This window comes from Hemibagrus wyckioides, linkage group LG13, assembly GCF_019097595.1.
Source record: "Hemibagrus wyckioides isolate EC202008001 linkage group LG13, SWU_Hwy_1.0, whole genome shotgun sequence".
Classification (NCBI taxonomy): Eukaryota; Metazoa; Chordata; class Actinopteri; order Siluriformes; family Bagridae; genus Hemibagrus; species Hemibagrus wyckioides.
The window spans coordinates 5,009,664-5,025,597 of NC_080722.1; the positions used below are offsets into that span (position 1 = coordinate 5,009,664).

The window sequence follows — 15,934 nt, forward strand, 5'->3', positions numbered from 1 at the left end:
CTCCTAATAGCCCCGTGTTGGCAAGGGATGTTGTGGCTGGCCGAAATTGTTCAGCTAATACAGGGAGAACCCTGGCCACTCCCATTGCACCGGGACCTGTTGTCACAAGCGGGCACCCAAATATTTCACCCCCATCCGGAGTGGCTCAACCTCTGGGTCTGGCCCGTGAGAGGCTGAATTTGAATGCACTCGGGCTCCCACAGGATGTTATTGGCACTATCCACAGCTAGAGCGCCGGCAATGTGCTCTTTATATGATTGCAATTTGCGTGTTTTTGAAGACGCGCAGAGGAGTTATTCCTTTTCAGTACTCTGTGATCGACATTCTCTGTTTTTTACAGAGTTTAATGGACACTGGTAGGGCATTTTCCACTATTAAAGTTTACCTGGCTGTCATTTCGGCTTGCCACGTGGTCTTTGAAGGAGCTTCCGTTAGGCTGCATCCCCTCATGTGCCGTTTTATGAAGGGAGTGAGACGTCTGAGACCGGTATTGAAACAGCTCATTCTGTCATGGGATTTATCTAAGGTTCTGGGTGCTTTAACTCGGGCTCCATTTGAAGCTATAGATACTGTTCATATCAGGTTTTTATCTTTAAAAACAGTTCTGCTTCTCGCTTTAGTTTCGGCTAAGCCGAGTGGGTGAATTACATGCTTCGTCTGTTCATCAGGCATGTCTACATTTTAGTCTGGATGGCAGAAAGGTTACACTGCTGCCTAATCCAGCTTTTGTTCCCAAGGTCATTGATTCAGCACCGCCTTAGAACTGAGTGCTTTTTATGCCCATCCGTTTGCTTCGGAAGGGGAGTGTGAATTGCACACGCTGTGTCCTGTTATTAAGTCAGTATGTTGACAGGACTCGATCGTTCAGAAGGAGCGATCAACTATTTGTTTCATGGGCTGCGCAAAGTAAAGGTAAGCCGATCTCTTCACAGCGCCTTTCCCACTGGATGGTGAAGGCGATTGAGTCAGCCCATACAGCTATGGATCTCGAGTCCCCTATGGGCTTAAGGGCTCACTTGACATGAGCTATAGCTACGTCTTAGGCCATGTTCAAGGGAGTTTCAGTAAGGGATATTTGCGCGGCAGCCAGCTGGGCTTCCCCGCACACATTCATCAGATTTTACCGTCTGGATGTCACTGTGCCTTCTATGGCTCATATAGTTCTCCATGTCGGCCCATGAGTGTAATGAAAGGTTATCTTTCGTTTTCTCCAGGTCTGTCCGGCGGCTTCGGAAAGCATGCGCTACGGGAGTGGGCTATACAGTATATGTTATGTTATATGTTTGAAAGAGAACGTAAGGTTTCTTGAGTGAGGGGGAAGAGCAAGCTTAGAATGCCATTTCAGGGATCACAGCTATATATACACTACCAGTCAAAAGTTTGGACACACCTTTTAATTCAATGTTTTTTGTTTAGGGATTTATTTTCTACATTCTAGAAAAATACTGGAGATTTCAAAACTATGAAATAACACACATGGATTTATGTACACATGTAACGACAACAAAAAACACCAGTCATTTGTTATTTTAAGTCATGAAGGTCAGGTGTTCTGGAATAGTTCTTGTAAGAACAGTATTGTCAAGTGCATTTGCAAAACCCATCAAGCACCATGATGAAACTGGCTCACATGAAGACCATCCCAGGAAAGCAAGACCAAAACTTACCTCTGCTCCAGAGGAGAAGTTCATTTAGAGTTACCAGCCTCAGAAATCACCAATTAACAGCACCTCAGATCTCAGAGCATCTAACACCTCAGAGCTGTTATGAAGGCTTTACAGAGCATCAGTAGCAGACATATCTCAATATCAACTGTTCAGAGGAGATTATTGTGTATTTCGGCCTCCTTCAGCATTGTTTTACAATGTAGAAAGAAATAAACATCAGGAAAGACCATGGAATTAGAAGGTGTGTCCAAACTTTTGACTGGTAGTGTATATAGGTCCTGGGTGGTGAGCTGTGTTTGGTCTGCCCTGCGGACAGACGTGGTGTAATTGGTGCTTCCATAGTCTATCACACCTGAGGCGTTTCCCATAGTGAGATACCTCACTCTGTTTTCAGAGAATCGGGGTTACACAAATAACCTTACGTTGTGGTGTGTTCCAAAACGTGTGTAAAGGAAGCATCACAAGTCCAATCAGTTGAGTCCTATGTGGAGTTCTGGTTAAAAGACCGTAGAGAGAGAAAAGTCCATTGTTGGGGTGGCTGAGGTCCTTCACGATCTTCCTGGGCTTGGTCCAGCACTGTTTGTTGTAGATTGAGTGCAGGTCAGGGAGCTTGGTACGGATGATGCACTCAGCTGATCACACCACCCTCTGAAGAGCTGGTCTGTCCTGCATGGTGCTGTTCCTGAAGCAGGTTGCAATGTTTCCTGTCAGGATGCTCTTTATGGTGCAGGAGTAAAAGTTCTTAAGCACCTTAGCGAGCAGTCTAAAGTCTCTCAGGTGTCTGAGGTGGAAGAGACACTGACGTGGACGATTCTGTAGTCAAATAAAATTATTCCCTCATTAAAACAATTACCAAATGACTATTATTTGCTTTCTTTAAAAAAAGAAAAAGTATTTCAAATGATTAACATTTCACTGCAATTCCTAAAAGCCCTATCATTTTATAATGCTCAGGAATAATTTTTCCATTTTTTTTATTTAAATTAATAACCTAGAGCTTGTTTTCATTAATCATCCACATAAAAATACTTTCTTTAAGTTAGTAGAAGAAGAAGAGACACACTTTTATAAAACTAAGTGCTTAACCTGTGTTTAAAGTTGTGTTTCTCAGGGTCCTTTCAGGGTGAGGACCATCATATCTGTCCATCCATCCATCCATCCATCCATCCATTATGAACAATCATCCAAAACCTTTATATTATACATAAACCATAACATGTGGTATCTTTTTTACTTTAGTTTGCGTGTCATGGGATTCATCTAAATTAGGAAACTGAGAAAATATTTTTAAAATATTTTGGGTGCAAGAGAGGAATAAATGCTGACTAAAAGAGGTACTGTTGTTGTAACACATGATGCATAAACATTAAGGTATCGACCGTGAAATGCATCCATTCATCCATCCATTTATCCATCCATCCATCAATCTCTCCATCCATCCACACATTAATCAATAAACAAACATCCACAAGCTTTACATCATCTTGAGCAGGACTTTTCAAACATATGTATCCCCGCTTGTACCAAATATTTGTCATTCTGAGTTTGACCCCTGGGTCCTAAAGTCTTTCTCTAACTGAGGTGATAGACAGATAGAGTTTTGAGTTATGTTAATAAAGCACCATTTTATTTTTTTTCCTGCATGTGGGTCTGCTACACTGTGCATGGGAGCTTGCGACTATCACAGAGATTCGGGTTTGATTCCCGCTTCAGTCTATCATTTAAAAAAATTGTGAACCTCAACCATGTGGTCCAGATTTCTTTTAATGAAAAGAGCATATAACAAACAGTCTATACATGTTGCCACATTTAATTAATAAACAGTCATAAACATTATTTTCAGACATTAAGTTGGTGCTGTGCTACAAAGCGTTGCTAGATTCTGTTCAGGCAAAAGCTCAGATAAAATCATTAAATTTACAATTATGCAATTTTATAATGTAATCACAAATAACATGTCTCACTGACATCAACACATGCTTAGAACACGTTACATCATGTATAAAATTATCCAGTTATGTTGCGATGGCCCAGCGATAGTGCTATAATAACATCAGCACATTGATATCAACACATTACCGTCCCCTCATTTGCATCAAGAATGTTTTCTTTTTAAACAGCTCGCAGTTCATTTTGCTAAAATTCCCCGCGCTCTGTAGAGTGTAAAGAACACCGCAGTTCATCTTGTTTTTGTCAGTGTTTGTGATTTTGAATTTTTCAAAAGGTGGGATTAGCACCTCTTCCTCTTTAGGCAACTCAGAAATGGCGGATATGTTTGCGCCGTAGCATGTTTCAATCTTAAAACAGGAAATATTGCCAAACTGAGTCATGTTGTTTCTAAGTGAAGTCGAAGTAAACCTGCCAAATCTCATTTTATTGCTAAAAAGACTTTTCTTAAAATGAACGTTGGTTCTGCGGAAAACATTAACACATGTCTGTACCTTATGCATTTGTACGGCGCGTGTTAGCAAGAAATGAAAGGCTTTGTAGTTAAATTGAGTGCGGTATTGTTTTCTTCCTGAGCCGACAGCATCATTGAATTGTGAATAAAGATGACCAGTTGCCGTGTAGACCTTTATTATTCTTGTAAAATCATCAGTAATGTTTGAATACTTATTCCAAGCTCTTTCAAATGCTCTATCTTTTGTAAAATCTTCCTGTAGGATCTTGCTTTTAACCAGGTTGTACGTTTCATTGACGCAGCCTATGTATTGGTCATCAACAGCAGTCGGGGCCATGTCCAGTTTTATGTCTTTTTTCTATAAAAAATAGAGCAAAAAAAAAAAAAAAAACAACTTTATTACATAATTACTGATAATAAAATGTCTACTCAGAGCAGAACTTGAAAGAGAAACTCACCCATGTGCAAACAACTGCTAAAGTGTTGATGATGATGATGGCAGTGGTGTTGATGAAAACAGCTTTCCTCATTGTTAATCTAAAATAAAAAAAGAAGGATTTCTGCCTTTCTTTCTGATCTTCGCCAATACAGTTGAATAACAGTGTATGATATCAACATGAAAAATATTGACAACCTGATATGCATTGATAACACATTTTCTAGCATGAATTATTCCAGTAGCACAGTGAATATCGTTCTCATAATATCATAAACAATACAGTACTATGTCTTAAGTAAATGTACAGTATGCTTGAAGATTAGATAATAAAATTCTCTCTAAACAAACGTAAGATTTCTAGTGCGATTATAATACTCACAGACGGTCTCAAAACTTCACCAGTAAGCAAACCAAATGTATAATGAGGTAGTGCTCAATGTGTCAGAGCTTCAACTTCAGCTATTTATACACATCTACTGCCCTTTTCAATCACCATAAATGGAGTTGTTTTCTCCCCACTGTACAAGATTAACAGTTTTGAGGTGTGATTTGATGTTCAGTAAAGACTGTAAAGTTTTAAATCTAAAATATACAAATGTGAATAGAAAAAAATTCCAGTCCTAATAGCAACACAATGAAACTTTTTTTTTTTTTACTAAAATTGTCGCACTGTGTTCTTTAAACATACTTTTAATTCTCCTGTTATCCTTGGGGTCTTTTCAATGTATAATGTCTCTAAATATATGTTTGACTTTTCATAATTTAATAGGGACAAACAGGTGAACATAGAATTACCATCACTTTTCATGGTTTCTTTGGGGATAATTTGACCCCAGGGTGATTTAGCTGTATTAAAACACATAAAAATACATTCATCTGCTTTGATTGGTTTGGATAATATTGAGATCACTATAACAATCAATTTTATGATCTTCAAGAACATCCTTCTGCTTTAGGGCCCAAATCTATCATAAACTACTGAGAGTTCACACTCCTGGTGGAGGGGAAAAGATCATTTCTGAGAGACCCAAAGGAAGAGACTTTGAAATGCAATGGAAATGTTACTATCCTTGATAACAGAAACTGTACTTACATTCCAAATGTTATAAATAACAAAAATCTGTACTTAGAAATAAAATAAAAACCATTAAAAACAAAAAAAAGCTCTTTCTGTCCAATTTGAGGTCAGTGAGATTTTATGGTGATTTAAAAATATTTCTATAGAAATTCTGGGTGTTTAGGAGAATGGGGTGGTGGTATTTAAAAATCTGTTTAGGAAGTCAACAAAGAAACAATTACAACATTTGGCAGATGCTCTTATCCAGAGCAACTCTCTCTATAACTTTATCTCATTTTTTTTTTCTCATTTGGGGGTTAAGGGCCTTGCTCAGGGATACAGCAGTGGCTGTTTGGTGGATCTGGGATTCAAACTCACAACCTTCCAAGCAGTCCAACACCACAACCACTAACCTACCACATCCCCCGCATAAATTGCCTGGCAAAAAATATTCTGAGGTTTTTCGATTGAGGTCTAAAGTTTGGAGCTGGGTGATTTAATGCAAAGCAGTAAAAAAAAAAGAGCTATATTAAAAGTACCAGTGAGAAATCACTGTACTGAGAGACAGGTACTCACTGTGACAGTGCGGGTGCTGGAGCTCCCACTTTTGGAGGTGCTAGATCAGGTACAGAGCATACAATGTGATGGAGAACCCCTCCAACTCAGCTTGCAGTGTCTCTCCCTCACTCTCTCACTGATCTGTACACGTCCTAGCAGCATGGGTTCATTTACAGCTGGGGGTCTCAATACATCAATACATAAAGATGTACAGCAACAATATATTTTCTCAACCATCGTGCAGTATGTTCAAATGTCACATCCGCAAAACTGTGTGTGTGTGTGTGAAACCACTTGCCAATTTTGTAGATGACACAAAATAGCACATAAACTTCACAAGCTGCACTGAAGATTTTTATATGATTGTTTTATTTGTTAATACAATTACACTCAGATGTATTTACTAAGTAATCAGGTAAAATAGGGAAAATATTTAGACACTGAATCAGACTGTAGATACAGTTCATGTCTGGTGCGTCTAGTGTGAGAAAGTGAATTAAAATGTGGATTATTACTTGATGTTCCTACTTTTTGAAAATCCAAATTTGTCGAATTTTTCTATTTATTAGCTCAGAGATTAATAAAAAAAAAAAAAACTCTGAAATCCTAGACCACATAATACATAAAGTAATGATATATTTTCCTCACTATCTTATGTTTAAACGTCACATCCTCAAATGTACAAACATTGGGGCGATTCTAGGATTTTTATTTAAGGGGACACACACACACACAAACACACACACACACTCACACACACACACACTTGTCCTCTGATCCTCGCTCTGTGGTGCCGCGGTCTGCGGATTGAAGAAGGCGCTGAAAGACGGGGAGGAGCCAATGTCTGCCACCGTTTTTTCATATGAAATTTAAAGGGGACTGAGGCGATCACCAATTTGTGTAGAGTTTATGGAGAATCACAGAATTTTTAGGGGGGCTCTTAGGGGTTAGGGGGACTAAAGCCGCACTAAAAAGCCGCACTTGTGTTTTACTTCAGTTTGACTTGAAATTTGGATTTCCAAACTTATGCTTTACTTTTGCTTTTTGTCTCGTAGGATCTACTATTAAAGTATTTGAGCAGAAGAGATGGTCTTAAAATTGTTCTTAGTGTTTAGAAGGTCTGAAAGCCGAGAAAGCAGCAGCAGTGAAATTGTGTGTGTGTGTGTGTGTGTGTGTGTGTGTGTCTACATGTGTATCTGTTTGTGTGTTTGTGTGCATGTGTGTGTGGGTGTCCATGTGTCTACATCTGTGTGAGCGTGCAAGAAATGAGTGTGTAAAGTGAGAGCAAAGAAAACGTGATAAATAGTGAGTGACAAAGAGCTCTATAAAGTGCTGGTAAGAGGCACAGGCCCTGTGTCAGCTATATGCTTCATGTCACACAAGATATTGCAAGACTGTGTGTGTGTGTGTGTGTGTGTGTGTGCCAATTTTGTTGAGGATATTTTCCACAGTTCAAATCGTTTTCCACGTTTGGAAAAATGCCTTTCTTGGCCACAACATGACAGAAATAAGTCCTGGACCTAATGACCAGTAAGAAAAAGTTTATACTAGTATAGATTAATACATAATCATTAGCCAATATACAGTATGTTTAAATGTCACATCTACAAAATTGCTGATTCAGTTTGACTCATCACTTTTGAGCTAATAAATAGAAGAGTAAAATGTAAAAATAGCCTAGATTAACTAAGAAAGAAGAATTAATACAGGTAGTAGAGTGTGTCCAAAACCAAAGTAAATCTTATAAACATGATGAATATTCCAGACTATTGAAACAAGATAAACCTCATATAAATGTGTGTATTGAACATGTATCAGTCTAATTAAAATGATAGATTCAGTCAGTTCTGTTTGCTGCTAGGAAGGTATTAAATAATTAAATAAATAAATAAATTAATTAATTAATTAATTAATACACAGGATAGTGACACCATGTCTGGAACTACTGGGACAATTCCCGGCCTGACCACCAGAGGGGGTGCTGGAAGGTACAGTAAATGATCATACCTTGTTGAATGTTATGTGGTTATGTCATGTGTCCAATTTGCTCCTAATGTCTTGCCCTATTTATACCTGCCCACTCGTGTCTGTCTTTGTCAAGTCATTGTTTGTTGTTGTGTTTGGTTTCTTGGGTTTTTATTCAGTTTTTCTAAGTTGAGTCTTTGTTTTCAGTGAGGCCTTCGGGTATTTGTGTTTTGTTTGTTTCGTGTTATGGTTGTTACGTCGTGTGGTTTGTGATATTTTTAGTTAATAAACACAAGGACTGTTTTAATCCTGCAGTTCATCTGGTCAGTAAGTAAACAACATTTATTTATTTATCATTTAAAAAATTATTTGTGAACCTCAGCCATGTGGTCCAGATTTCTTTTAATGAGAAAAGCAGGTTACAAACAGTCTATACATGTTGCCACATTTGAATAATAAACAGTCATCAACATTTTTTTCAGACATTAAGTGCTGTTCTACAAAGCGTTGCTAGATTCTGTTCAGACAAAAGCTCAGATAAAATTGTTAAAATTACAATGATGTAATTATAATTTTGCAATTTTATAATGTCGTATCAAATAATGTATCTCGCTTACATAAATACACATTACACTGTGTACAGTATAAAGTTATCCAGTAATGTTAGCAATGATGCTATAATATCAACACATTGATATCAACACATTACCGTCCCCTCCTTACAGTTCCCCTTGCTTTCTTTTTAAGCAGCTCACAGTTCATATTGCTAAAATTCCCCACGCTCTGTAGAGTGTAAAGGACACTGCAGTTCATCTCGTTTTGTATAGTTGTAATGTCTGTGATATTGAATTTTTCGAAAGGTGGAACTAGCACCTCTTCCTCATCAGGGAACTCAGAAATGGCGGAGATGTTTGCACCAAAGCATGTGTTAATCTTAAAACAGGAAATTTCACCAAAATCAATAATGTTATTTCTAAGTGAAGTCGAAGCAAACCTGTCAAATCGCATTACAGGATTAGAATCATTACTCTTAAAATAAACATCGGTTCTGCGGAAAACATCGACACATTTCTGTACTTTATGCATTTGTACGGCGCGTGTTAGCAAGAAATGAAAGGCTTTGTATTTAAATTGAGTGCGGTAATTTATTCTTCCTGAGCCGACAGCATCATTGAATTGTTTATAAAGTTGATTATGTGTGGTGTAGACCTTTATTATTCTTGTAAAATCATCAGTAATGTTTGAGTACTTATTCCAAGCATTTTCAAACTCTTGATTTGTTTCAAACTCTTCCTGTAGGATCTTGGTTTTAATCAGGTTGTATGATTCATTGACGCAGCCTATGTATTGGTCATCAACGGAATCCAGGGCCGTGTCCAGTTCATAGACATTGTCATCATTCTATCAAATTAAAGCCGAAAAAAACATTATTACAAAATTACTCATAATAAAATGTCTACTCAGTGCAGAACATGATAGAGAAACTCACCCATGTGCAATAAACTGCTATGTTGTTGATGATGATGGTAATGATGGCAGTGGTGTTGATGAAAACAGCTTTCCTCATTGTTAATCTGAAATTAAAAATATATATACAGTATGTATATATGTGTACAAATCACTATTCTACAAATGAGTAAAACATCAGCTGAATTTGTTAGTGTGGAGATTATTGATGTCTTGGAGTAACACTGGAGTTCCTGGCATTACAGCATGGATATACTGTTTCACATTCAGCTAAATTCTTCGGCACTGAACTTATGAAAAAGAGCCATGTCTCTGTTTTATCACCACAGTCTGAATAGTGCACAATTCTGCAGTTGTGAAAACCATTGTGTAAAATTTTGGTATAAACAATGCCTCACAATGAGCACGCAACACAAAGAGAAAAGGATTCCTGCCTTTCTTTCTGATCTTTGATGATTTAATAGGAAAGAGTACAAGCAGTTGAACTGGTTAAAGAAAGAAAGAAAGAAAGAAAGAAAGAAAGAAAGAAAGAAAGAAAGAAAGAAAGAAAGAAAGAAAGAAAGAAAGAAAGAAAGAAAGAAAGAAAGAAAGAAAGAAAGAAAGAAAGAAAGAAAGAAAGAAAGAAAGGTTTGATAACACATTTTCTAGCATGAATCATTCCAGTAGCACAGTGAACAATGTTCTCAAAATAAATAATATATTATTATGTCTTAAGTAAATGTACAGTATGCTTGAAGATTAGATAATAAGATAATTCCATCTGAACATATGTAAGATTTATAGTGCGATTATAATACTCACAGCTCTGACGGTCTCAAGACTTCTTCAACAGTAAGCAAAAGACACTGTTTTTCCAATAAGCAATCAAGTATAACAAGGAGGAGCTCAACGTTTCAGAGCGTCAACTCATCGCTATTTATACACATCTACTTCCCTTTTTAATAATCATAAATGGAGTTGTTTTCTCCCCAAAGTGAAATGTTGGTGGTTTTGGGGTGTGATTTTTATGTTCAGTAAAGACTGCAAAGTTTTAAATATGAAATATACAAAATTCTAGTCCTAATAGCAACACAATGTAACTGTAACTTTTTAACCGTCTTTTAACTTTTCCTACTTTAATAGGGACAACCGGGTAAACATAAAATTATCATCACATTTTGTGGCCTCATTCTGTGTTCCTTAGGGTAAGTTTGACCCCAGGCTGTTTTAGCTGTATGAAACGCATTAAGATACATTCTCCTGCTTTGTTTTTGTTTTGTTTTTTGGGGGGGGGGTAATATAACAATCAATTTTATAATCTTCATCAACATCCCTCTGCTTTAGGGCCCTAAAATAACACAAACATACCTGTGGTATTGTGAGAACCTTTCAAGTGTTCATACTAATGGTGGAGGAAAAACATCATTTCTGCGAAGAAAGAATTTCACTGTGCTGTAATGTATATGTGACAAATACAGGCTACTTAAATAGGAATTCTCAAACAGGGTATCTTTTTGATTGCGGTTAGATAGGTAGGTAGGTAGGTAGGTAGGTAGTGACATTTCAGAAGGTCACCTCACTGATCCCTGGGGATTATTTATGAGCCTCAAAGATAGTTAAAAACATTGTGTTCCCTGCTGTTTTTCTCTAAATCCCACATTTCCTCACTAAACGTCAGCTTTCTGTGCTTTCGGGGTGCTTTAGGTGGTCCAGAATAGATTAGATTACATTAGATTCAACTTTATTGTCACTGCACATGTGGGTACAAGGCAACGAAATACAGTTAGCATCTAACCGGAAGGGCATTTCCACAGTGCAAATAATTAGCATATATAATCAGTATATAAACAAATAAATAATTTGCATATATAAACAATATAGAAAAATATATAAATAATTTGCATATATTAACAGTATATAAACAGTGTACAGAGGGAGGTAAATAGAATGAGTGCAAATGAGCAAATGATTATAGGTGGTGCAATAAAGAAGGTATTGTATACCATGAAAATAATTCAATATGTAAACAGTATACAGAGAAGGAGTTATGTACAATGAGTGCAATGATTTAGATGTATGCAATGAGGAAGATATTGTATACCATGATAAATATTTGCATATGTAAACTGTACACAGAAAGGGTTATATACAGAAAAAGGTTATATACACTGGTAATAATGTGTTCAGTCAATGTGTGTGTGATCGGGTGGAGGCAGACTTCAGCAAAGAAACAGCTGTGAGGAAAAAGCTGTTCCTAAACCTGCTTGTCTTGGTCTGGAGGCTCCTGTAGCGCCTCCCAGAAGGCAGGAGGGCAAAGAGTCTATTGGCAGGGTGAGAGAAGTCCTTTATGATTTTGCGTGCTCTGCTGAGACAACGCTTCCTGTAAATGTCCTCGATCTTAGGAAGTGGAACTCCTACGATGCGTTGGGCAGTTTTCACCACCCTCTGCAGCGCTTTCCGGGCTGACACAGTGCAGTTCCCATACCAGACAGTGATACAGCCGGTCAGGATGCTCTCGATGGTGCAACAGTAGAAGTTCACCAGGATGTCTAAAGAGAGATGGTTCTTCCTCAGAGCCCTCAGGAAGAAGAGGCGCTGGTGAGCCTTCTTGACCAGACTGGAGCTGTTGGTAGTCCGGAAGAGATCCTCGGAGATGTGGATACCCAGGAATTTGAAGCCAGTGACACGGTCCACCACCTCTCCATTGATATGAATGGGTGCATGTGTGTCACCTTTCTCCTTCCTCAAGTCCACCACCATACAGTAGTCAGAGCCTTTTTATTGTTCAATGTGGTAGAAAGAAAGAAAGAAAGAAAGAAAGAAAGAAAGAAAGAAGGAAGGAAAGAAAGAAAGAAAGAAAGAAAGAAAGAAAGAAAGAAAGAAAGAAAGAAAGAAAGAAAGAAAGAAAGAAAGAAAGAAAGAAAGAAAAATTTCTGCCGTTCTTTCCGATCTTCACTGATACAATGATATAACACAGTGTATGTTATCAACATGAATTAAAATCGAAAACTTTCCGAAAACCGGACATGGATTGACACATTTTTCACTGAAACACTGTTTTTTGTTTTTTTTTTCAATAAGCAATCATGTATAACAAGGAGGTGCTCAGTGTTTCAGAGCTTGAACTCATTGCTATTTATACACAACTACTTCCCTTTTCAGAGTTGTTTTCTCCCTAAAGTACAAGGCTGACAGTTTTAAGGTGTGATTTTATGTTTAGTAAATACTGTAAAGTTTTAAATATAAAATATATAGATGTGAATTCCAAAAAAAATCTAGTCCTAATAGCAACACAAGGTAACTTGTTTTTTTTTCCCCCAAATTGTCGTACTGTTGTTTACACATACTTTTTTACCCTCCTATTATCCTTTGGGTCCATTCAATGTCTTATGTCTGTAAATATATGTTTGACATTTTTTCCTAATTTAATAGGGACAAACAGGTAAACATAAAATTAGCATCACATTTTGTGGCATCAGTGTTCCTTGGGGATAATTTGACCCCAGGGTGATTTAGCTGTATTAAAACACATAAAAATACATTCATCTGCTTTGGTTGTTTTGGATAATATTGAGATCACTATAACAATCAATTTTATAATCTTCAAGAACATCCCTCTGCTTTAGGGCCCAAATCTATCATAAACTACTGAGAGTTCACCAGAGGTGGACAAAGTACACAACCTCCTTACTTGAGTGAAAGTACAGATACAAACATTACTCCATTACAAGTAAAAGTTGTAAAGACAGATTTTTACTTAAGTAAAAGTACAGAAGTACTTAAGTATCAAAAGTAAATATAGCTACACACACTCATCATAAACAAAGCATTTAACATTTTATTCATTCTTATTTATCCAATATAATTTACTATTCACATTTTATATAAGTTATATATATTTCCACATTTCATTTACACCGTTTTAATATGCATTTACACCGTTCTCAAGGCTCCTCCCTCCTGCGTGCAATGCATTGTGGGCAATATTACCCATTAGAGTGTGCATCGTTCTGTACTTCGAATTTCTACCGGAAATAATAGACCATCTGGAAATTTTTGGAATACTCTTTTCAGCATACTACAATTTGGGGCACACTAATTCTATTTTTGAATACTATTTAGGACAGATAGTATGAGAATTTGGACGCAGCATACGTTTTTGCGTGTTAACTAACATCATTACCAATGTGTTGGTGGTGTGCATGCAAAGCTATGGCAACTAGGCAAACAAATACATAAAAAAAACATTTGCCTTACCATACATACTTCATGGCACACGCAACATCCAAGCTTTTAGCAGAAATTAAAAGTATACATACCTGAAAATGCTTCCGCAGGTTGGAGGGAGAGTTTTTTGTAGGCTGCGATGTGGTTTGTTTTCAGTAAACAAAGCAAACATTTAAAACAATAAGAATCTTTACTCTATTCTAAAAACTGGAACATACTGTCTAAGTATGCCCATGGATGTGCTGATGATCCGTCATCCGTTTTGCCACCAATTGAGTTCAAAAAACGACGGAAAACTTCTGTATTTCACGACACTTGATGCTACAAGAGTGAAAAAAAATCCTCTGATTGACACTAACTATTTTCTACGCAATGACCTGGACAGAAATATAGTGGAGTAAAAGGTGGAATAGTAGAAAGTCTTTCAAATGGGGTGAAGTTGAAGTAACAAGTTTCCAGAAAAAAAAATAATACTCAAGTAAAGTACAAATACTCAAAAAGTGTACTGAAGTACAGTGCTCAAGCAAATGTACTTCGTTACTGTCCACCTCTGGAGTTCACACTCATGGTGGAGGGGAAAAGATCATTTCTCAGAGACCCAAAGGAAAAGACATGTTACTATCCTTGATAACAGAAACTGTACTTACATTCCAAATGTTATAAATAACAAAAATCTGTACTGAGAAATAAAATTAAACCATTAAATAAAAAGATCTTTCTGTCCAATCTAAGGTCAGTGAGATTTTATGGTGATTTAAAAATATTTCTATAGGAATTCTGGGTGTTTAGGAGAATGGGGGTGGTGGGGTGGGTTGGGGTTATGTTTTATTTAAAAAGCTATTTAGGAAGTCAACAAAGAAACAATTACAACATTTGGCAGATGCTCTTATCCAGAGCAACTCTCTCTATAACTTTATCTCATTTTTTTTCTCATTTGGGGGTTAAGGACCCTGCTCAGGGATACAGCAGTGGCTGTTTGGTGGATCTGGGATTCAAACTCACAACCGTCCGATCAGTCCAACACCTTAAACACTAAGCTACCACACCCACTACATAAATTGCCTGACAAAAAGGTCTTGAGGTCTAAAGTTTGGAGCTGGGTGATTTAATGGGAAGGAGTAAAAAAAGAGCTATATTAAAAGTACCAGTGAGAAATCACTGTACTGAGAGACAGGTACTCACTGTGACAGTGCAGGTGCTGGAGCTCCCACTTTTGGAGGTGCTAGATCAGGTACAGAGCATACAATGTGATGGAGAACCCCTCCAACTCAGCTTGCAGTGTCTCTCCCTCACTCTCTCACTGATCTGTACACGTCCTAGCAGCATGGGTTCATTTACAGCTGGGGGTCTCAATACATCAATACATAAAGATGTACAGCAACAATATATTTTCTCAACCATCGTGCAGTATGTTCAAATGTCACATCCGCAAAACTGTGTGTGTGTGTGTGTGAAACCACTTGCCAATTTTGTAGAGGACACAAAATAGCACATAAACTTCACAAGCTGCACTGAAGATATTTATAAGAATTGTTAATAAAATAACACTCACATGTACTTACTAAGTAATTAGATAAATAGGAAAATATTTAGACACTGCATCAGACTGTAGATACAGTTCATGTCTGGTGCTTCTAGTGTGAGAAAGTGAATTAAAATGTAGTTTATTACTCGATGTTCCTACTTTTTGTCACCGTACATTTAATGTTTATGATAAACAATCTTTTTGTACCAATACAATTTACCCTGAATATTTAATAAACACATTTAATTAAATGGATCTACTTTAATTTAAGTAGATCCACTCACTCTCTCACTCACTCCAGCACTCTTTGCCCCATAGTAGATCTTAATGTAAAGCTTCAACATTAGATCTTACAAGACAAAAAGCAAAAGTAAAGCATCACTTTGAAAATCCAAATTTGCCAAATGTTTCTTTTTATTAGCTCAGAGATCATGATTCATAAAAACTGGAAGGATTGATTAGTAAGAAAAAGCCACATAATACATAAAGTAATGATATATTTTCCTCACTGTCATATGTTTAAACGTCACATCCATAAACGTACAATGACTGTTTTTACTTCATTTTGACTCATGATCTTTGAGCTGAACATTTGACAAATTTGGATTTCCAAATTTATGCTTTACTTTTGCTTTTTGTCCCATTAAAT

At 37.0% G+C, this 15,934-nt stretch overlaps 2 protein-coding genes across 5 annotated transcripts; both read right to left on the reverse strand.

The window, feature by feature from the left end:
• Positions 1-3,425: 3,425 nt before the first annotated feature.
• Positions 3,426-6,291, reverse strand: LOC131363993 (erythroblast NAD(P)(+)--arginine ADP-ribosyltransferase-like). 2 transcript variants are annotated; one of them, XM_058407020.1, is made up of 3 exons: positions 6,141-6,291; positions 4,527-4,605; positions 3,426-4,426 (listed from the first exon to the last, which is right to left on the reverse strand). In XM_058407020.1, the coding sequence occupies exons 2-3, from the start codon at positions 4,596-4,598 to the stop codon at positions 3,743-3,745; spliced, it is 756 nt and encodes a 251-aa protein (XP_058263003.1). In that variant the 5' UTR covers positions 4,599-4,605; positions 6,141-6,291; the 3' UTR covers positions 3,426-3,742. The 2 variants fall into 2 exon arrangements, with proteins under 2 accessions (XP_058263003.1, XP_058263002.1); XM_058407019.1 differs by lacking the exon at positions 6,141-6,291 and adding an exon at positions 4,887-4,937.
• A 2,171-nt stretch (positions 6,292-8,462) lies between these two features.
• LOC131363320 (erythroblast NAD(P)(+)--arginine ADP-ribosyltransferase-like) lies at positions 8,463-15,089 on the reverse strand. 3 transcript variants are annotated; one of them, XM_058405720.1, is made up of 3 exons: positions 14,943-15,061; positions 9,577-9,661; positions 8,463-9,488 (listed from the first exon to the last, which is right to left on the reverse strand). In XM_058405720.1, exons 2-3 carry the CDS (start codon positions 9,652-9,654, stop codon positions 8,793-8,795), a joined length of 774 nt encoding a protein of 257 aa, XP_058261703.1. In that variant the 5' UTR covers positions 9,655-9,661; positions 14,943-15,061; the 3' UTR covers positions 8,463-8,792. The 3 variants fall into 3 exon arrangements, with proteins under 3 accessions (XP_058261703.1, XP_058261702.1, XP_058261704.1); XM_058405719.1 differs by lacking the exon at positions 14,943-15,061 and adding an exon at positions 10,356-10,482; XM_058405721.1 differs by lacking the exons at positions 8,463-9,488; positions 9,577-9,661 and adding an exon at positions 11,202-12,307 and having other exon boundaries at positions 14,943-15,089.
• Positions 15,090-15,934: the final 845 nt, after the last annotated feature.